Genomic DNA, 22,761 nt, shown 5'->3' on the forward strand with positions numbered 1-22,761 from the left:
AGTGAAGTGCCAAACTGAAATCTGTTGTTTTCGAGTTGCTAAGACGAAAGTGGAGGAAAACGAATTGATATAACAACACGAGTAAGGTAATACTTTTACTTAATACTGTCCAAAACGTTTAATACATGGCGTGTTTTAAATCCGCCACGTCGTTAGAGAGGAAGTCCGCTGGCTGGCATGTTAACAGACTTGTTAGCCGGTTACAGTTAGCCAAGTCTGTTTAAGCATACTACTTTATTAAATAGTGTGTAAGAACCGCGCTATTACCAGAGCGGGAGAGCAGATTTAGCATACTATGTAGTACGCTAGTGCACAGCCTACCTTCACAACCGGTTGCTTTGTCAAACTGTATCCTGTTTGTGGAATACTTTGTAATAATGTGCACACATTTGATAAAAACAACATTGTATTATCATTTAACACTACAACGAGTTAAAATGGGTGTACAATTTAGCTCGTCATCTAACATGCTTCGTTGTATTAGCGTTGGTGTCTCACACGTTATTGATTCAATCAGACCTATTCGATTCTAAGGTAAGGGAGTCGACTCGTATTTAAGCGTTATAGAATCGGCGGAATCGATTCGCAAAGTCGTTACCGCTTAATTAATCTACGTACTTAATTTTAAATGCTTAAATACCAGACAGAAATTACGATGCGAAAGTACAAAAATAGATAATACAATAGTTCATAAAGCAAATAGACACGACATTGTTAAGTTTATTCTTGCACTACTTTTTAAATTATCTAGACACCTTTAAAAAGTGGATTCAGCTAGTTTTTTCATGCCTATGGCTAACAAGTGCATGCAGATATGCATAGACAAATGCTGGCGGTAAAATGGGTACTGTCATTAAATCACCTTTCCAAGTTCTGAAATTCTCTTTGGAAAACACAAAGACAATTAAGAGATCCGGAATTGTGTTTCTACAAGCAGCCGCACACAAGCCTAAGATCACCCTGTGCAAGCCCAAGTGCAGGTTGGAGTGGTGTAGAACACTATCATCAATAAAATCAAGAAGGTCTTGGGAAGGTCTTGGGTTCGATCCCCAGGTGGGGCGGTCCGGATCTTACTGAGTGGAGTTTGCATGTTCTCCCTGTGTCTGTTTCTTCTGGGTGCTCTGGTTTCCTCCAACAGTCCAAAGACATGCAAGTGAGGTGAATTGGAGATACTAAATTGTCCATGACTGTGTCCGATATAACCTTGTGAACTGATGAATCTTGTGTAGTGAGTAACTACCGTTCCTGTCATGAATGTAACCAAAGAGTAAAACATGACGTTAATATCCTAATAAACAAACAAAATAAAACTAAACCAAATCGCCTATCATTAACCAATATCCAAACCCACAGGTGGCACAGTGGCTAAGTGGCTAGCACTGTCGCCTCACAGCAAGAAGGTCCTGGGTTCGATCCCCAAGTGGGGCGGTCCGGGTCCTTACTGTGTGGAGTTTGCATGTTCTCCCCATGTCTGCGTGGGTTTCCTCCGGGTGCTCCGGTTTCCTCCCACAGACTTGTAAGTGAGGTGAATTGGAGATACAAAATTGTCCATGACCGTGTCCGATATAACCTTGTGTGAACTGATGAATCTTGTGTAAAGAATAACTACCGTTCCTGTCAGGAATGTAACTAAAGTGTAAAACATGACGTTAAAATCCTAATAAACAAACAAACCAACCCAAACTCACTAATGCTTAATATAAGTCATATTCTTAGTAATATTCCAAAATTAAGTAAAAAAGTCTTGCCGATAGAGTGAAGGCTGCTATAACAGACTATGATTTTTGATTAAATATAAAATTGTCCATAGTTTTGCTCTTACTCAGCCAGTTTTGATTATTAAATTAAAACGTAAAACACCTGTAGAAAATCGCTCACACCCCCTTGTTCCAAAGTCAATCATAATTATTTGATTCCATGTAGCCAACTGTCTTGGTCTTGTATTTTGAACCCAAAATGCCAATGCATTGCCTAAAAAAACCTTTTCTGTTTTTTGTTTACACAATCTTAGATGTCTTCAGATGAAGCAGTGCTCACCAGTCCAGTACTGCCAAAGGACTCAGACAGAGGTAGCTCAGTGTCTTCTGAGCTCCAAGTGAGTATTTTTGTCTCTGAAACAGACGTAAATGTTGCACCTGAAAATCTTTTCCTATATTCCTTTATTCTTGTTCTGCCAAGTGCCAGTCTGTGTCATATCTCTATAAGTGATGGATCTTTTGCTGTTAATAATTGATCCAAGTAAAGTAAAGCTGTCCACTATCTTTACCATCTCCATCAGTGGTGAAGTTAGTGGTTTTGTGGTGTTGTCATGACTTTTCTCTTCCTCACACTGAAGTCTCATTTTATTATTCTGAGCTTTAACTTTCCTTCAGGTCATCCTGATTGCTGATTTTCTGCCATGAGTGTTCATGTTCTAACCATGTATCAAATCTTATTGAAGTTTCTTTCAATTTACACTAAAACTACAATCCCAATTAAAAACAATATTGTATCATTGTTCATTTAATTCAACACCTTTTTTGTTCATAACTGTTTGCAACTGAGGCGCTCAAATTCCATTATTATTTGCAGATCGTTTAACATGCATGAGTGTATCGTGGCTCTGTGGGTAGCACTGTCGCCTCACAGCAAAAAGGTGAGGTTGTCCGGGTCCTTTCTGTGTGGAGTTTGCATGTTCTCCCCATGTCTGCGTGGGTTTCCTCTGGAAGCTCCGGTTTCCTCCCACAGTCCAAAAACATGCAGTCAAGGTTAACTGGAGACACTGAATTGCCCTATAGGTGAATGGGTGTGTGTATGTGTCTGCCCTGTGATGGACTGGCGCCCCATCCAGGGTGTTACTGTGTGCCTCGCCCATTGAAAAGCTGGGATAGGTTCCAGTACCCCCTCATGACCCTAATAGGATAAACGGTTAAGAAAGTGAGTGAGTACAGTCACTGCATGTGCAGTCACGACGAGTGTGCACAAAGCTTACTCACTAGTCATCTGTAGTCTTGGGCATCTCCAAAAATCTGTGACTGGAAAACCAACCTAATACTGTGTTGTGTGCACAAAGGAAAAATAAAATTATATAAATTTAATGTCGGAGCAATGATTTACACCTATTATTAATGAGTTTTCTTACTTTTCTTCCTCTCCTAGGATGAATATGAAGAACTGCTTCGTTATGCTGTGGTCACTCCCAGATATGAGCCAAGTATTCCATCACAGTTGTTAAGCAGCTCCTTACGTTCAAAAGGTGTCCAGGACTCCAGTGTGATGCATGATCCAAGGCCCGGGGCATTGCAGGGTTGGTACACTAAAAACAGAAGACTTGTGTTCTTTATTAAATTAAAACAAGTAACAAATAATAATTAATAAGAAGATCCACTTATGTTCCACTTATATGTATTATGTCACTTGTGCTTTTCTCCCAGTATCACTAAGACTCGGCGTCTTAGGTTTATCACTTGACAATACCTTCTGTGTCCTGTTTCAGACATCAGTGAACATGGGAGACGAGCAGCAGCGCCAAATGAGCTGATTATAGCCAACATGGCTCAACAGTTACAAGTATCTCGACCACCAAGTCGAATTTCTGAAGGTAATTCTGATACTGTGATCAATAATGTAGTACTTAACATCAGTACTTTTTGCTGCTGTGAGTTAATATAGCTCGGTTTTTTAGGGGAGATGGCAGCCAGGTCTGAAGCAGAGTCAGAAAGAACACATACCGGCTCAGATCGATCTGGAAGGAGCAGTCCTGATCCTGTGATGACAGAGATTTTCATTTCGGAGGAGAACCTAAACACGATGGAGGACATTCTAGACACATGGAGCAACAACTTGAAGGTTTATTAGAACATTGATTTGTGTGTGTTTATATGGATCCGTGTCCTTGCATTTACAGGATATCAATGGATCAGATCAGAGAATGTCAAAACATTCAGCATTGACCCTGATAGTTGTCATATGTAATTCCCATAAGAATCCCCCAGTAAGGTCTGCCATGTATTAGAAATGTTTTTTTTTTTGCATTTTACCCCTTAATTCTCTCTAGGTCCAATTACCCGATTGCATTACGCTTCCTCTCAGTGTTCAGTAGCCGACTGCGTCTTTTCACCTGCACGAGGCGAGTTCATATGTGGATCAGCTTTGTGTACGGAGAGACACACCCTGATCCTCATCATTCCCCGACTCTGCAGGCGCCATCAGGCGTTACAAGGAATGCCCTGGCGGCACCCTGTCCTTGAACAACAAGCCGCGTAGGTTCCCAGCCTGCCAGATGGCAGAGCTAAGATTCGAACCGACAAGTTGATAGCGTGTTTTAACACTGCGCCACCTGAGCACCTGCCATGTATAAGACATTGTCAAGTGAAATTAGGTTTAGTAGTTTGTATGAAAACGCTTAGCCTTGCAGCTGTTTGGCTAGGCTACCATGCTAGAAAGAAACCCCTGCTCCTAAATGTTCTGTTGATGTGGTGTTTTGGTGGTTCTTGAAATACATTTATTTATTAGGATTTTACCATCATGTTTTACACACATTCATGACAAATGGTAGTTACTGGTTACACTAGTTACAAGATTCATCAGTTTACAAGTTTAATGTCAAACACAGTCATGGACACCTTAGTATTTACCTCTCTTGCATGACTTTGGACTGTGGGAGGAAACCAGAGCTCCCAGAGGAAACCCACACAGACATGGGGAGAACATACAAACTCCTCACAGAAAGGACCCAGACCGCTCCACCTGGGGATTGAACCCAGGACCTTCTTGCTGTGAGGCGACAGTGCTACTCACTGAGCCATCTTGAAATACATCTCACCATTTGGATGAATTCTAGAAGGAAAATGAGGCCACGTCACAAAGTTAAATGGCATTGCAGAATGCTTCACACCACCAAATTAACTAAAACTAAACTATAAACTTAATTCTTTTTAAAATTCTGATTGGATTTTATACTGGTGGCTAAACCTACAACCATGATACATCAGATTAAAAGAGCTTATCTGATACCCACACTTCCATAAATTCAAACACATGTTCCCTGCCTACACCAGTTGTGTGTTTATAGCACATAACACAATGCAACACAGCATTATAAAATTAATCCTCTAGGATCATCTTAACCAACAGATTATAATTCCTTGTCTGATCATACTATCTGAATTTCCCTTTGTATATTCTTAAACTGACCAGCCACCAATGTCATATCAACCACTCCAGTCCACTAAAAAGAATACTGTGCAAATCAAGGGCAATGTTCAGTTAAAAGATTACATGAGAAAATCTTGTTGCACTGACCTTAGTTCCTTTGGACTTGGCTGCCCACTTACCAATCTGTAGTGTGTTGCTATCCAGTCTGATTAAAATTTAAATGCACTATGTTCAAATCTCTGTTTTGGTAGAGTAATGTAATGATGGAGCTCAGGAAATGGAAACTGGCCTTCGTTGAGCAGCATCGATTGGAGATGAAGAAGGAAAGGGAGAAGCATGCTGCTCACCTAGCCGGCATTCATGCAGAGATGGACAGCCTTAAAGACCTGCTCAATACCTTCCAGCTCTCCAATCAGCGAAAAGATGAGGTGTGTGCTAGTCTACCCTATAGGTCTAGTCCATGAGGTCGAATTATTTACCTACTGGGCAAATTTTGTTGTTTAGTCGTATCCAATTACCCTGATTGCGTTACGCTTCACCTCTACCGATACAACCCTCCACTGCTGACTGAGGAGCTTCGCAACTGAGACAGGTCCCTTTCAAGTTCACATGTGGATCAGCCTTGTGCACAGAGAGCCACACCCTGATCAGCATTATTCCCCAACTCTGTACAGGCGCCATCAATCAGCCAGCAGAGGTCCTAATTGCATTAGTTATGAGTAACGCTGGTCCGGCTCATCCCACCCTGAACAACAGCCAATCGGTGTTTATGTAGCCGTCCGTCCCAGCCGGATGGCAGAGCTGAGGTTTTGGTAGGTTTAATAAAATGAATATAAAAAGACATATCAAAATCACAAGCACAATCCATTAAAACATTAATAGATGTGAAAGATGGACAGTAAAAAAGTGGGACAAGGAAGAACATCCAACCAAACCTAACCTCTCATTCAAAGCCAAGATAACCAACTAAAGCTTCCATATTTTAGACACAGTTGAAGTTAAAAGAGGAAGAGGACAGCCAGCAAAAAGGTGGAAGGATACAATTTAGAGAACTAATAATAAACGAGACTTAATAATAAGAAGCCTTATGACCAAATCAGAAGACAGAATGTTCACCAGGAGTCTGAATTGACTTGCTAGCTCATAAAAATATTATGTATAAGAAAAAGAAACAATAAAATACAATTGACTGAAAATATTCACTGACCCTGCAGGTGATAGTGAATCTGACGCGGGCGGTTGACAGGCAGCGGGAGCGTCTGGAGCTGATGAAGAGCTTCACCCAGTGGAGACTTCAGCACTGTGCTGCCAGAGAGGAGGTGAGCTGTCTGACAGCCAAGCAGCATTCTAAATAAGGGCCAGCACCTTTCCACAAAGCCTTATTTACTTGCTGCAGCTTTTTTATATATATATATAAATAACTGGATTGTTTGGACAGGTTTTGGTATTTTTTGATAGCTTGTTTACTTCTTGCCCTTTGCTTTTAGACTTCTGCTATTTTTAAACCGAGTCGAGGCGAGTCTGCAGCAAGGAGATACCAAACTAGCTCATACTTCACATAAGACTTTTTATTAAACATGCAATTTAGTTGCAGTTAAGGGATACCAAGTATCAATATACACACACACACACACACACACACACACACACACACACACACACACACACACACACACACATCAGCCATAACATTAAAACCACCTCCTTGTTTCTACACTCACCCACTTACCATATAGAAGCACTTTGTAGTTCTACAATTACTGACTGTGGTAAATCTGTTTCTCTGCATGCTTTGTTCGGTTAGCCCCCTTTCATGCTGTTTTTTAATGGTCAGGACTCCATTATTTGGGTGGTGGATCATTCTCAGCACTGCAGTGACACCGACATGGTGGTGGTGTGTTAGTGTGTGTTGTGCTGGTATGAGTGGATCAGACACAGCAATGCTGATGGAGTTTTTTTAACACCTCATTGTCACTGCTGGACTAAGAATAGTCCACCAACCAAAAATAACCAGCCGGCAGCCTCCTGTGACCACTGATAAAGGTCTAAAAGATGACCAACTCAAACAGCAGCAATAGATGAGCGATCGTCTCTGACTGACAAGGTGGTAGGGGTGTCTAATAAAGTGGACAGTGAGTGGACAAGGTATTTTAAAACTCCAGCAGCGCTGCTGTGTCTTATCCACTCATACCAGCACAACACACACTAACACACCACCACCATGTCAGTGTCACTGCAGTGCTGAGAATGATCCACCACCCAAATAATACCTGCTCTGTGGTGGTCCTGTGAGGTTTCTGACCATTGAAGAACAGCATGAAAGCAGGCTAAAAAAGCATGCAGAGAAACAGATGGACTACAGTCAGTAATTGTATAACTACAAAGTGCTTCTATATGGTAAGTGGAGCTAATAAAATTTACACAGTGAGTGTAGAAACAAGGAGGTGGTTTTAATGTTATGGCTGATCAGTATATGTATTGGGGACAAAATATATATATTGTCCCCAATTTTCCTCCCAATCTAGTCGTATCCAATTACCCCGATTGCATTACACGTCCTCTCTACTGATGCGGATTCCCACTCCTGACTGAGGAGAGCGAGACTGACACACGCCCCAACTGCTTCTTTTCACCTGGACGAGGCAAGGTCATATGTGGATCAGCTTTGTGTACAGAGAGCCACAACTTGATCACATTATCCCTTGACTCTGTGCAGGTGCCATCAACCAGCCAGCAGAGATCGTAATTGCATCAGTTGTATCCAGCTTCCCACCCTGTACGAACAACAAGCCAATCATTGTTCATATAGCCAGGTGGCAGAGCTAAGATTCGATACGATGTATTCAAAATCCCAGCTCTGGTGTGCTAGCGTGTTTTACCACTGCGCCACCTGAGCGCAGCTGAAATTGCTTAATAAATTATTCAAAATTAGCTAAATGCTAGAGTTCTACCGGGTATAAAATTAGCACACATTCAGATCACATTTAACAACCCAATTTTGTCCAATAAAAACCTTTTCTCCAGGTTTAGTTATCCAGATTTGTTTATACTAGATGGTATAAAGACTGGAGATAAAATGAGTCATAAACATGCTTACCTTCCGTTACCCCGTAATTTACCCTGTGTGCCTGTGTCGTTTTCTATTTGGGCACCAGGTGCAGGCAAGCAGGTTGGCAGAGCAGCACTACCAGCTACAGCTTAAAAAGAGGGTGTGGGCTGCCTGGCACTCACTTATCCAGAGAGGTTGGAAGGAGAAGGCAGAGCGGGCATGCCGTGCTCGTGCTGAGGAGGTCTGCATGCAGCTCTCTGCAGACTATGAATCTAAACTGGCTGAGGTAAGAGTATTGTATTGTATTGTATTCACATTTGGTGTTTACTGTATGCTAGTTTTTGGCATGGTGGTTTCTTAATAAAAGAAAATATGTATTAAAACATGACTGTGTTACTGTGTGTTAGCATGTGGAGGCCCTGCAGAAAGCTCAGACAGAAATCCAGAGACTGCATACAGAGAGAGAACACTATGAAGACTCTATGAAAAAAGCATTCATGCGTGGTGTCTGTGCTCTTAACATCGAGGCTCTCAGCATTTTTAACACCGGAGATACAGGCAGACAGGAACGAGGTATTCAAGCCCTCATTCATGCACACCACACTGCATTAGCATACTAAGCTCAGCCCTGGTGGCTCATTAAGTGTATCCCAGTCTCCACTTATACACAGAAACTGTTATATTTTCCATTATGTTTACAATAATTTGCAATTTGTTGGGTAACATAAGCTTTCAAATTAGTCATTTTGGCTTAATTATAAGATGACAATACTAAGTAAGTAAACTAAGAAAATAAAAAGTAAATCATTGCATAATAGAATCATAATCTTATGCTTGTACATTTAATCTCTCTGTGCACCACAGAGCAGGGTTTTTTTTAAATATGGGTTGCTGAGAAAAATAATAATAATTAAATAAACTAATTTTAACAAGCACTTAAATACAAATTATAAAACGGATAGTTCCGGTCCTAAAATCTGATTGGCTGAGCCGCGTTCGAAGCCGTTGTAAACGCACACCTATGACCACCTCACACCATTCCATATTAATACGCCACTGAAAAGAAAAAGTTAGTTATTTTCGCCCTCATGTTGCCTAGCAACACTGTTAATCGAACTACCTTGCGTCGCAGAAGAATGCTTTATTGTAAGTTTATACACAATAAATACATTTATGATTAAACGTTGTATTTATTGTATTTTATGTTGACCGCCGTTTTATAAAAGCAATAAGCCACGAGAGGCCGTGCGTTACTGCTATGATTTTAGCACGGGGAAAGAAGTTTTAGGTCATCCCTGTGCTAAAATCATAGCAGTAACACACGGCCTCTCGTGGCTTATTGCTTTAATGAACTTGTACACAAAAGCCCCCTTGTAGAGGCTTTACGTTACGTCTTATAAACCACAGTGGGCGGCACTTTGGCTCAGGGGGTTGCACTGTCGCCTCACAGCAAGAAGGTCAGGTTAATTGGAGACACTGAATTGAATCACTGAAAGTGAATGGGTGTATGGGTGTGTGTGTGTGTATATATGTCTGTGTCTGCCCTGCGATGGACTGGCGTCCCATCCAGGGTGTTACTGTGTGCCTTGCGCCCATTGAAAAGCTGGGATAGGCTCCAGCACTAAAGCCCCCTTGTGGAGGCTTTACGTTACATCTTATAAACCACAGTGGGTGGCACTGTGGCTCAGGGGGTAGCACTCACCTCACAGCAAGAAAGTCCTGGGTTTGATTTCCAGGTGGAGAGGTACGGGTCCTTTCTGTGTGGAGTTTGCATGCTCTCCCCGTGTCTGTGTGGGTTTTCACCAGGAGCTCCGGTTTCCTCCCACAGTCCAAAAACATGCAGTCAGGTTAATTTGAGACACTGAATTGCCCTATAAGTGAATGTGTGTGTGTGTGTGTGTGTGTGTGAGATGGACTACACTCAGTAAATGTAGAACTACAAAGTGCTTCTATATGGTAAGTGGAGCTGATAAAATGGACAGTGAGTGTAGAAACATAGAGGTGGTTTTAATGTTATGGCTGATCAGTGTATGTGCTCACTAGAACTAAGCAATTTGTTATTCAATTCAGAAAAATAAAGTTTTTTGGGGCAACTTTTTGAATAAAATTCCCAAAGGTGTTTTAAATGTCTGACTAAACAATGAAGTGTCTAACTAATACACATTACTAACTGTAAAGAAATAAACCAGTAAACCTGCTCTTGTCTTAGCGGAATCTCCACTCTTGGGCGAACAACCCAGCACTAGCTCAATGACCAATCGTCCACTCAGAACTGCCTCCTCTGCACGCCTTAGCCCAATCAGCATGGAGTCTCCTGTTCAGCCCACCCACTCTTACAGCGACAAAGAACACACAGAAGCAGTAAGATACAAATACTATGTGGGAATTCATTACTGGTGACATTTGCATAGAAACATGGTATTAATTCAGTTGAAACTCTTCACATTGAAGCAAAACAGTGTTTAGTGTAGCTTAAGTGTAGTCATTTTGGACAAAAAAAAGTTTATGGACAAGCAGACAAATACAATCATCCTCTTTTGGATCAAGTTTGTCTTGATTGAAAATACTTTCATTTAGATCTGATTATTCTATTGGTTAGGAACAGTTTCAACACAATTAAAGTGTCCATATTTATAAACATTTCGATCTACACCAAGTACCCACCCTTTGCTTAATTCTGGCATTTTTATTAGTAAAAGATTAATATGAATATAATAATATAATATGAGCTCCTGTGTATAATGTTACAATGTTATTAAAATTCTGCTGGATTTTTATAGTTTCCCTTTCACAATAAGCATTTAAAACAATAGATAGGATACTTAATAGTGAAAAATCAGTAACATTACAAATAAAATCATTCATTTTATTATATGCCAACTAATTTGATTTGGGATGCTGCCTGAATAAAGACTCACCAAGCCAATTACACATGTGTGTTTATGTATAAATATAAAATGTGTTCTGAAATTTAACTGATGACATTTCTTAGCACAACTTGGTTATTATATTTTAAATATAAAGATGTCAAACAAAAAAAGTAGTTACCAACATCAAAATACAAAATAATCTTCATATATTTGGGAAGTTTTTTTCTTGTCCCAGTCACCCAAAGCTTTTTTGTTCTGTATTGTGTCCTTTTGTTGCAGGATCAGTTAACCTTTCAGGCTGGCTACAGTACAGCAGGGAGCCGGTCAGACCCACTAGCTCCTACTACAACAGTGAACACTGATTTAGCACCCGGGTACAGCACATCCCTTAGACAGGTAAAAACATCACTGTGAATAAGCATGCACATCGTATTCACACTTAGTTATCAGTCAGTACTGCATCACAACATACAATGATTAATTTAAGCACTAATGTAATGTAACGTAATGTAACTGGTATTTGGTTTTACGTTAATTCCAGCAGACGGGTGCACGGACGGTAACTGCGGGTCAGCAGAAAGCTACCAAGACTGTAACTGCACGTATAACAGGACGTTCAGAAGTAGCCCGGACAGGCCGTAACACCAGCAATCTGAACGTCATGGGTGTAGCGCCACCTATGAGCTCTGTTATTGTGGAAAGACATCACCCTGTCACTCAGGTATCAGTAAAAGCTAACTAGAGTAACGACATTTATAGAGCTTATACAAGCAAAAGTTTATGCTGGATGCTTAAAAAAAATGTCTGTTGCTGCCACTGTTAAATAAAAGTTTCTGGGAGCTGCTTAGAATTATGCAAATTATCACAATCTAAAATGTCTAACACTTGTTTAGTTTTTCTAAATGTACAAATGTACCATAAACTGTTTAAGTACTTGAATTAAAACATTAAACAACTTGACTGCAATTATATCACTTTTAAATGTAATATATTGGTATATATTCAATAATACACTTATTTATTTTAATTACTTGCTAATGAGTTTCAAATCATGCAGAATACCAGACTGAGTGATGAAAGAATATTTCTGATGCTTTAAAAATGCACTATTAATTAATTCTAGCTGCAAACCTGAGGCATTCATTGACATACCAATGTAGTCCATAAATAAGTGCATCAAGTCACTGAACTGCTAAAAAATATTTATTTTTTCAGTTTTCATATACAAAAAAAATAGTGCTTGGTCTTAATAGGTCTCCAAAAAAACTTACAACAGAATGAAATTACATTCAAAAAGACCAAATTATACTGTTGCTTTATTATAGTGTGAATATGCACTGATCAGCCATAACATTAAAACCACCTCCCATTAAAACCTACACTCACTGTCCATTTTATCAGCTCAGATCAGGTGGTGGATCACTCAGCACTGCAGTGACACTGACATGGTGGTGGTGTGTTAGTGTGTGTTGTGCTGGTATGAGTGGATCAGACAGCAGTGCTGCTGGAGTTTTTAAATACCGTGTCCATTCACTGTCCACTCTATTAGACACTCCTACCTAGTTGGTCCACCTTGTAGATGTAAAGTCAGAGACGATCGCTCATCTATTGCTGCTGTTCGAGTCGGTCATCTTCTAGACCTTCATCAGTGGTCACAGGACGCTGCCCACGGGGCGATGTTGGCTGGACTGAGAATAGTCCACCAACCAAAAATATATCCAGCCGTGACAGTGAGGTGTTTAAAAACTCAGCATGAAAAGGGGCTAACAAAGCATGCAGAGAAATAGATGACCGGCAGTAATTGTAGAACTACAAAGTGCTATATGGTAAATGGAGCTGATTAAATGGACAGTGAGTGTAGAAACAAGGAGGTGTGGTTTTAATGTTTTGGCTGATCAGTGTATATATATATATACTGTAATTTCATAGATTAACGGTAGTTATTGCACTCATTTTGTTGCATTCAGTAAATTAATTCGGTTAGAAAAATGCCATATTTACTTTTCTCTGTATATGTGTTAATTCATTCACTCTCTCTATCACAGCGTACTATCAGTCAGGCAACAGCAGCCAAGTTTCCTCGCTCAGCTCTACAGAGTCACACTGTGTCCAGTACTAAGAGCTCTACCCAGGCCAGACCCTCATTCTCTTCCATCAGGGTAGTGGACTAGCAAAGTATGTGCACCTACACACGCACCACTCCATCCTGCACCGTGTGTAAACACGGTATAGTGAATGTACTCGGACCATTGAACTGTTTACACAGAACTGAAGTCTAATGAATGAATTTGCAACCTTGGCTTTACTGTTTTAATAATCAGGGCAAACTAAGTTAGAAGTGTTTTATATTGTTCATTCAGGGTTTAATTCTATTTATAATGTTTGACGCTTTATTAATCCTTTTATTTTTATACTGAAGGAATTTACATGAGGCTTTAATTTTATTTATCACGTGACTTTAACCACATCTGCACAATTGTGTATTTTACTTGTATAGATGTAAACGGTGTGAGTTGATGTTCATTAATGTAGCATGTCGCATTTGCTGTTTCTCATGAATCTGATAGAAATAAAGCATTGTTTTACATTAAGTCACCATGGTTTCATGAAATTGCACATTTCTTCTTACTGCTGTCCTCTCCCTCCGTTCTCAGCTTTTCTGTCAGGACAGAAAAACAGGACACGATAACTATGATGCAATCTGCAAACTCCCTGTTTACAGTGCCTTGCAAAAGTATTCAGCCCCCTTGAACTTTTCAACCTTTTGCCACATTTCAGGCTTCAAACATAACGATATGAAATTGTAATTTTTTGTGAAGAATCAACAACAAGTGGGACACAATCGTGAAGTAGAACGAAATTTATTGGATATTTTAAACTTTTTTAAAAAATAAAAAACTAAAAAGTGGGGCGTGCAATATTATTCAGCCCCTTTACTTTCAGTGCAGCAAACTCACTCCAGAAGTTCAGTGAGGATCTCTGAATGATCCAATGTTGACCTAAATGACTGATGGTGATAAATAGAATCCACCTGTGTGTAATCAAGTCTCCGTATAAATGCACCTGCTCTGTGACAGTCTCAGAGTTCTGTTTAAAGCGCAGAGAGCATCATGAAGACCAAGGAACACACCAGGCAGGTCCGAGATACTGTTGTGGAGAAGTTTAAAGCCGGATTTGGATACAAAAAGATTTCCCAAGCTTTAAACATCTCAAGGAGCACTGTGCAAGCGATCATATTGAAATGGAAGGAGTATCAGACCACTGCAAATCTACCAAGACCCGGCCGTCCCTCTAAACTTTCAGCTCAAACAAGGAGAAGACTGATCAGAGATGCAGCCAAGAGGCCCATGATCACTCTGAATGAACTGCAGAGATCTACAGCTGAGGTGGGAGACTCTGTCCATAGGACACAATCAGTCGTACACTGCACAAATCTGGCCTTTATGGAAGAGTGGCATGAAGAAAGCCATTTCTCAAAGATATCTATAAAAAGTCACCTGGGAGACACACCAAACATGTGGAAGAAGGTGCTCTGGTCAGATGAAACCAAAATCGAACTTTTTGGCCACAATGCAAAACGTTATGTTTGGCGTAAAAGCAACACAGCTCATCACCCTGAACACACCATCCCCACTGTCAAACATGGTGGTGGCAGCATCATGGTTTGGGCCTGCTTTTCTTCAGCAGGGACAGGGAAGATGGTTAAAATTGATGGGAAGATGGATGGAGCCAAATACAGGACCATTCTGGAAGAAAACCTGTTGCAGTCTGCAAAAGACCTGAGACTGGGACGGAGATTTATCTTCCAACAAGACAATGATCCAAAACATAAAGCAAAATCTACAATGGAATGGTTCACAAATAAACGTATCCAGGTGTTAGAATGGCCAAGTCAAAGTCCAGACCTGAATCCCATCGAGAATCTGTGGAAAGAGCTGAAAACTGCTGTTCACAAACGCTCTCCATCCAACCTCACTGAGCTCGAGCTGTTTTGCAAGGAAGAATGGGCAAAAATTTCAGTATCTCGATGTGCAAAACTGATAGAGACATACCCCAAGCGACTTGCAGCTGTAATCGCAGCAAAAGGTGGCGCTACAAAGTATTAACGCAAGGGGGCTGAATAATATTGCACGCCCCACTTTTCAGTTTTTTATTTCTAAAAAAAGTTTAAAATATCCAATAAATTTCGTTCCACTTCACGATTGTGTCCCACTTGTTGTTGATTCTTCACAAAAAATTACAATTTCATATCGTTATGTTTGAAGCCTGAAATGTGGCAAAAGGTTGAAAAGTTCAAGGGGGCTGAATACTTTTGCAAGGCACTGTATAACTGAAAATATACAATTGGAAAGGTACTTAAATGAATTTGGGTAAACTGGTGGACTTTCCCTTGCATTAAAAATTCCTATCTAGAAAGCACAGTCTGGAAAAGTTGGTACATTTTGTAAGATGCAACAATTGAAATAAGCCCACATGGATGTACAGTATAATTTTTATGCCATTTTATGCACCATGTTATATACGAACATCAAGTGTATGAAGTGGAAAACGTTTCAATCTTACCTGCTATTTTAGCGTTGCCGATAGCGATCAGTCCTTGGTAGAGCTCCTTTGCTACGTTTTTCTGTGCAACCGTCACTCCATGGAGCCATATCAGTAGCATCCTGTTTCCATGCTCCTGATAACTGTTGGGACCTGCAGATACAGTACATACCACCAATTTAAGTTTAATTTCTTGGCCTTGGAAGGATGTTTAAGCACACTGACTAAAAGCAGCACTAAAGTGGTTTAGAATAAATGTCACAAAAGTTCTTGAGATCACATTGAACATCTTTTGATCATACTGAACATAAAGACTTAAGACAATGCCAAAATTTCACCACCCTGACGTTCAAAACTCATTGAGATTCATCAAGAAAAAATACTGCCTGTAATAGTTTCCAAAGATGATTCAACCAAGATCTAAATAAGAGTGAATAATACTTATAAATATATATTAATAGTGTTTAGTTTATGCTTGGTCTTTAAATTAATGCATGATTTTATATTCATAAATAAAACTGGTTCAAATAACAGGCTGTGAAAATAATGTGGCAAAAAGGTTGAGGCTGTTTTAAGGCACTGTACATAAAAAGGGCTTTTTATGGTGATGTATAAGGTGGATATCAGTCTGGGGATCTGGGTTTAAACTTCTGAACAATAGTTAGTCTGCCAAAAGTTTTGGCATGTTCTGCTTATGTCCATATGGGTTTTCTTAAGGTACCAAGCTCAGATGGCACAGCGATAAAGCACACACACATACTACCGCTGAGATCCAGGGGTCCAAGGTTTAAATCTCAGCAGTGCTATTGGCCGGTCATGCAACTGTATGGACATGATTAGCTAATGTCTAGGAAGGAAGGGAAGGCGGGGGTTCTGGAAGCAGCTTAGCCAGTGAAAGGTGCACTTTCCAGTGTGCTCTCAGTGCTGGTCCCAAGCCCAACTTTATTTTAATGGAGGGTTGCATCAGGAAAGGCATTTAACTGCCAAGTCTAGTATGCGGACTAGATCTGCCATGGTGACTAAAATAGAGGATCAGCCGACAGGGAAAAAAAAAAAATATCTGATTGCCTTCCACCTCCCCAGCAATGCAGAAGATGGACTGGCTGCTCTTAATTGCTCATATGTGTAAGAGAATTAATTTGTGTGTGAAGCTTTCCAACTGATTATTAAATCTGGCAATCAGTGTTATAGCTGGACCAGCTGCAACGCTGCTCAGGATAGTGTTTATGGTAGGTCCACCCAATAAAATAGTCAGCAAGGAATCTATACCTAATACATTTTTAAAATTAGCTTTTATATTTTGCAGATTTTATATAAAATGTTCCATGTTTTTTCACCTGTCCATTGCTCCTCGATGGCATATATTTGCTCCTCAGTAAAAGCCCACTGTTCTGCCAGCTTCTTCCACTCGTCCTTGCCCAGATGCCTGTAGGCCAGATTCCAAAGCACACTGCGTACCTGCTTCATCTCAGCGTTGCGGTCTGGTTTAAATGTCAGCAGAAACTCATCATCATGGTGCTCAATAGTTTCTGGATCGGACTAGATCAAATAAGATCAACGTCTGAGAAAGGCCAGATGCTTAAAAACATACACAGATAATGAACTAACACAGCTAGGCTCTTGCTAATAAGACCTTGTTATTTGCATGTCAGACTGAATAAGCTGAATAAGTAAGCCAATATTTTCAATTCCTTCATTTCCAGTTATTGAACCAATGCAATCTGACATTTATATGAAGAGTGAAATGTTAATAGCTACTTAAGCTAATTTATATGGAATATGTTTTAATAAAATGGGTAAAATCACAAGAGATACCCTGAAAGCACTGTGTTATCTGATACTCATTTGCTTATAAGTTCTGACCTGGCAAATTTGTATGCAAAAAAGAAAAACAATCTATGACTTGTTTATTCCTCTTCAAAATTTAAGGTTTGTCTTTAGTGATTTAACATTTTTCATTTACATAGTGTATGAAATATGAGGCAATCGTACGGCAATTAAGTTAGTGTAACAGACTTTTCTGTTGTGTAGTGTGCTGTGCTGACAGTGTTTAATGTATGTGTTGATGTATTGAGTGTATTTTGTCCCTTTGGGGATTCCATAATCAATGGAAAAGTGGGCTTCTCTACACACGTGATCATCTCTGTAGTCTGTGCTGCGCCTCAAAAGAACAAGCCAGTAAAGTATTATGCACCCGATAGTTTGTCTAAGACGCTCGGTTAGACAAAATGTCCAAGATGTCAAAGTCTAAAGCAGCTAAAAACACCACTCAGGACGAGTATTTTCATTAACATGAAGCCTCGCACCATCGCTGGATGTTCTAGGTTTACATTCAACCATTACGTTGTGTATTGTAGCTTACATTTATTCTACGTATTATTCAATATGAGTATTTAATGACTGCCGTAAAATGTGGCACTTTTTTTCTGTGAAACCTGTGATATTTGAAAAAACTAGGTCCATGACATTAAGCACATTTTCTCATGAATTTAGTTGGGCCCTAGATATAACTTCCCAGGAAAAGATGTCTGTGCGTCACTAAAATCCCAATATACACATCTGTGTCAATGGTACCCCCATACCATGACAGATGTTGGCTTTGGCAACTATTGCTGGTAACAGTCTGGATGGCCCTTTTCGTCTTTGGCACTTAATGTCCGTTATTTTGTTTTTTGAGCTTATCTGTGTGTGGCTTTCTCTTGATGTAATAGAGTTGTGGGCTGCATTACTTGATGCAACCAGACATTTCACTCTTATTTTGCCTCTGTCTCAACTTTTTTAAGTGTGTTCAGGCATTAACTTTAGTTTACAAAATTAGTTAACATTTATTAAATACAATCAAGTTAATCAGGCACACCATTGTATTGTATATACAGTGGGGCCAAAAAGTATTTAGTCAGCCACTGATTGTGCAAGTTCTCCTACTTAGAAAGATGAGAGAGGTCTGTAATTTTCATCATAGATACACTTCAACTATGAGAGACAAAATGAGAAAAAAAAATCCAGGAAATCACATTGTAGGATTTTTAAAGAATTTATTTGTAAATTATGGTGAAAAATAAGTATTTGGTCAATAACAAAAGTTCAACTTAATACTTTGTAACATAACCTTTGTTGGCAATGACAGAGGTCAAACGTTTCCTGTAAGTCTTCACCAGGTTTGCACACACTGTAGCTGGTATTTTGGCCCATTCCTCCATGCAGATCTCCTCTAGAGCAGTGATTTTTTACGGCTGTCGTTGGGCAACACGGACTGCACAAATTTTCTATGGGGTTGAGGTCTGGAGACTCCAGGACCTTGAAATGCTTTTTACGGAGCCACTCCTTCGTTGCCCGAGCGATGTGTTTGGGATCATTGTCATGCTGGAAGACCCAGCCACGTTCCATCTTCAATGCTCTCACTGATGGAAGGAGGTTTTGGCTTAAAATCTCACGATACATGGCCCCGTTCATTCTTCCCTTAACATGGATCAGTCGTCCTGTCCTCTTTGCAGAAAAACAGCCCCAAAGCATGATGTTTCCACCCCCCATGCTTCACAGTAGCTATGGTGTTCTTGGGTTCTTCTTCTTCCTCCAAACACGACGAGTTGAGTTTTTACCAAAAAGTTCCATTTTGGTTTCATCTGACCACATGATATTCTCCCAATCCTCTTCTGGATCATCCATATGCTCTCTGGCAAACTTCAGACGGGCCTGGACATGTACTGGCTTAAGCAGGGGGACACGCCTGGCACTGCAGGATTTGAGTCCCTCTCTGCGTAGTGTGTTACTGATGGTAGCCTTTGTTACTTTGGTCCCAGCTCTCTGCAGGTCATTCATCAGGTCCCTCCGTGTAGTTCTGGGATTTTTGCTCACCGTTCTCATGATCATTTTGACCCCACGGGATGAGATCTTGCGTGGGGCCCCAGATCGAGGGAGATTATCAATGGTCTTGTATGACTTCCATTTTCTTACAATTGCTCCCACAGTTGATTTATTCACACCAACCTGCTTGCCTATTGTAGATTCACTCTTCCCAGCCTGGTGCAGGTCTACAATTTTCTTCCTGGTGTCCTTCGACAGCTCTTTGGTCTTGGCCATGGTTGAGTTTGGAGTCTGACTGTTTGAGGCTGTGGACAGGTGTCTTTTATACAGATAACGAGGTCAATCAGGTGCCATTAATACAGGTAACGAGTGGAGGACAGAAGAAGAAGTTACAGGTCTGTGAGAGCCAGAAATCTTGCTTGTTTGTTATTGACCAAATACTTATTGTCCACCATAATCTACAAATAAATTCTTTAAAAATCCTACAATGTGATTTCCTGGATTTTTTTTCTCATTTTGTCTCTCATAGTTGAAGTGTACGTATGATGAAAATTACAGACCTCTCTCATCTTTCTAAGTAGGAGAACCTGCACAATCAGTGGCTGACTAAATACTTTTTTGCCCCACTGTAAACCATTACATATACACCAATCAGCCATAACACCTCCTTGTTTTTACACTCACTGTCCATTTTATCAGCTCCACTTATAAAGGGGGTGGATCATTCAGTCCAGCAGTGACAGTGAGGTGTTTAAAAACTCCAGCAGCACTGCTGTGTCTGATCCACTCATACCAGCACAACACACACTAACACACCACCGCCATGCACTGCTGAGAATGATCCACCACCTAAATAATACCTGCTCTGTGGTGGTCCTGACCATTGAAGAACAGGGTGAAAGCAAGCTAAAAAGGTATGTAGAGAAATAAATGGAGTACAGTCAGTAATTGTAGAACTACAAAGTGCTTCTATAGAGTAAGTGGAGCTGATAAAATGAACAGTGAGTGTAGAAACCAGTAGGTGGTTTTAATGTTATGGCTGATGAGTGTATGTAATATTTTATAATGTTAAATCTGAACATTTAACAAGAGGGGGAATGTTTATGAGGCTACACTTTACACACAAAAACACTATTTTCTTTTTCCTACTTCCAATAACAAACCTGTTGTGCTGACATTTACTGCAGCTTTGACACAATATGTGGTTTAAGAATAATACAATACAATATTACAATCATTTATCAAAAGCAAAGCTCCCTCTAACATTCCAGTATAAACATATTACTTACTTGGGTATCAAAAATATTGGCTTTGTCACACTGATTATAGAAATGACACACATACATAATTTAATTTTTACACGGTCACTGCAAGTACCACCAGTGGTACTAGTTTCACAGTTTAAGAAGCATTGAGAGATGAGACAGTGCTTTGTGTTTAGTACCAGATACTCACCCTTATCCAGCTGTAGTATCTTTCAGCTTTGATGATCATATCAACAATAATCACCATATCAGCTCTGGCTGCCACTCCCAGTGCTGTTTTCTCTTGCTGCACATTAAAACAATTCATTAACAATCATAATTCCATGTTTTTTTGTTTTGTTTTTAATGGTTGGCGTCTTCAAAATATCAGAAATGATTTACCCTGTCTCTGATTTCTATATTCACATCAGCCTTCAGAATCATTTCTAGTAAATCTATCTTGCCCAGTTCTGCTGCAACATGGAGCCCCGTCTGACCCAGCTGTGGAGGATTGAGGAAAACATTTGCACACTGTCCAAAAATGCATTGAGTCCTTATACTAAGTTTACTTTATGTTACTGTCTTAAATTACACATTTCTAATATTATAAAGTATTTTTGGCTAATTAATACAACAAAGTGTTCTTGGAGCACAACAAGGAATAAAACAATAGATTAAAAAAATCATGTTTTTAACAATTAATAAAATTTTGAGGAAAAGACAATTGAGATTTAAAAATGATTCAGATCCCATTGTGAATGTAAGAAAAGCTTCAGTGAGCTGTTTTCAGTTTCTTTCTTTTTTTGGTCTTTATTTTAGAAATGAATGCCTGAGTCAAAACATAATTGTTTGTCAAACTGAAACAAATTCCAGATTGTAACAATGTAAAAAAAAAAAAACTTTGCTAATAAATACCTTTCTAAGATACTGTAAAAATAACATAATAATGTACATTATACACTGATCAGCCATAACATTAAAACCACCTCCTTGTTTCTACACTCACTGTCTCTTTTATCAGCTCCACTTACCATATAGGAGCACTTTGTAGTTCTACAATTACTGACTGTAGTCCATCTGTTTCTCTGCATACTTTTTAAACCTGCTTTCACCCAGTTCTTCAATGGTCAGGACCACCACAGAGCAGGTATTATTTAGGTGGTGGGGTGTTAGTGTGTGTTGTGCTGGTATGAGTGGATCAGACACAGCAGCGCTGCTGGAGTTTTTAAATACCGTGTCCACTCACTGTCCACTCTATCAGACACTCCTACCTGGTTGGTCCACCTTGTAGACGATCGCTCATCTATTGCTGCTGTTTGAGTTGGTCATCTTCTAGACCTTCATCAGTGGTCACAGGACGCTGCCCACGGAGCACTGTTGGCTGGATATTTTGGCCGGTGGACTATTATCAGTCCAGCAGTGACAGTGAGGTGTTTAAAAACTCCAGCAGCGCTGCTGTGTCTGATCCACTCATACCAGCACAACACACACTAACACACCACCACCATGTCAGTGTCACTGCAGTGCTGAGAATGATCCCCCACCCAAATAATACTGTGGGGGTCCTGATCATTGAAGAACAGGGTGAAAGGGGGCTAACAAAGCACGCAGAGAAATAGATGGACTACAGTCAGTAATTGTAGAACTACAAAGTGCTTCTATATGGTAAGTGGAGCTGATAAAATGGACAGTGAGTGCAGAAACAATGGGGTGGTTTTAATGTTATGCCTAATCTGTGTATATACTGCAGAAATATAGAAACTTACATGATCTTGGGCATCTGCATCACAGCTGTATTCTAGCAAAGTTTCAATCACTGTAATGTGACAGTTCTTCACTGCAAGGTGGAACGGAGTTTGTAAATACTAGAAAAAAAGCACAATTTATTTTAACATGCAGTCTGATAAAGGCACTTGTCCACCACTAAATACGCTACATGGAAAAAAGTATGCAGACAGCTTTTAACCTGTTGTTATGCTACTAGGTGCATAAAATTAAACACAACATATTATAATTATCACCAAAGACTAATATTAGAGGCAAAGACATGCATACAAAGGAGCTTTTTGACTTTTAAAGTGTCCCTTTTATAAGAAGCCAACAAACCAAAACTGTA

The 22,761-nt window shown here is 39.9% G+C and overlaps 2 protein-coding genes across 2 annotated transcripts in view; one reads left to right on the top strand and one right to left on the bottom strand.

Annotated features, from left to right (window-relative positions):
• Window positions 1-13,614, top strand: poc5 (POC5 centriolar protein homolog (Chlamydomonas)). Its single transcript, XM_063017626.1, has 13 exons — window positions 1-86; window positions 2,012-2,095; window positions 3,139-3,286; window positions 3,476-3,580; window positions 3,665-3,828; window positions 5,388-5,564; window positions 6,351-6,455; window positions 8,292-8,471; window positions 8,593-8,758; window positions 10,395-10,546; window positions 11,335-11,451; window positions 11,597-11,776; window positions 13,101-13,614. The coding sequence occupies exons 2-13, from the start codon at window positions 2,012-2,014 to the stop codon at window positions 13,224-13,226; spliced, it is 1,704 nt and encodes a 567-aa protein (XP_062873696.1). The 5' UTR covers window positions 1-86; the 3' UTR covers window positions 13,227-13,614.
• The window catches only part of ankdd1b (ankyrin repeat and death domain containing 1B), a 22,416-nt gene continuing 13,243 nt past the window's right edge, over window positions 13,589-22,761 (bottom strand). Inside the window, exons 10-15 of the mRNA XM_063017627.1 lie at window positions 22,412-22,510; window positions 21,048-21,146; window positions 20,857-20,952; window positions 16,935-17,136; window positions 15,619-15,750; window positions 13,589-13,714 (exon numbers count right to left, since the gene is read on the bottom strand). Of these exons, the coding sequence (XP_062873697.1) occupies window positions 13,659-13,714; window positions 15,619-15,750; window positions 16,935-17,136; window positions 20,857-20,952; window positions 21,048-21,146; window positions 22,412-22,510 (684 nt within the window). The 3' untranslated portion in view covers window positions 13,589-13,658. The remainder of the gene's footprint in view (window positions 13,715-15,618; window positions 15,751-16,934; window positions 17,137-20,856; window positions 20,953-21,047; window positions 21,147-22,411; window positions 22,511-22,761) is intronic.

Source organism: Trichomycterus rosablanca, chromosome 21 (assembly GCF_030014385.1).
Source record: "Trichomycterus rosablanca isolate fTriRos1 chromosome 21, fTriRos1.hap1, whole genome shotgun sequence".
Classification (NCBI taxonomy): Eukaryota; Metazoa; Chordata; class Actinopteri; order Siluriformes; family Trichomycteridae; genus Trichomycterus; species Trichomycterus rosablanca.

Coding starts and splice junctions, on each gene's coding strand:
- poc5 (XM_063017626.1), top strand. CDS start 2,012: ATGTCTTCAGATGAAGCAGTGCTCACCAGTCCAGTACTGCCAAAGGAC. Junction 5,565..6,350: donor CCAATCAGCGAAAAGATGAG/GTGTGTGCTAGT, acceptor CTGACCCTGCAG/GTGATAGTGAATCTGACGCG. Junction 11,452..11,596: donor ACAGCACATCCCTTAGACAG/GTAAAAACATCA, acceptor CGTTAATTCCAG/CAGACGGGTGCACGGACGGT.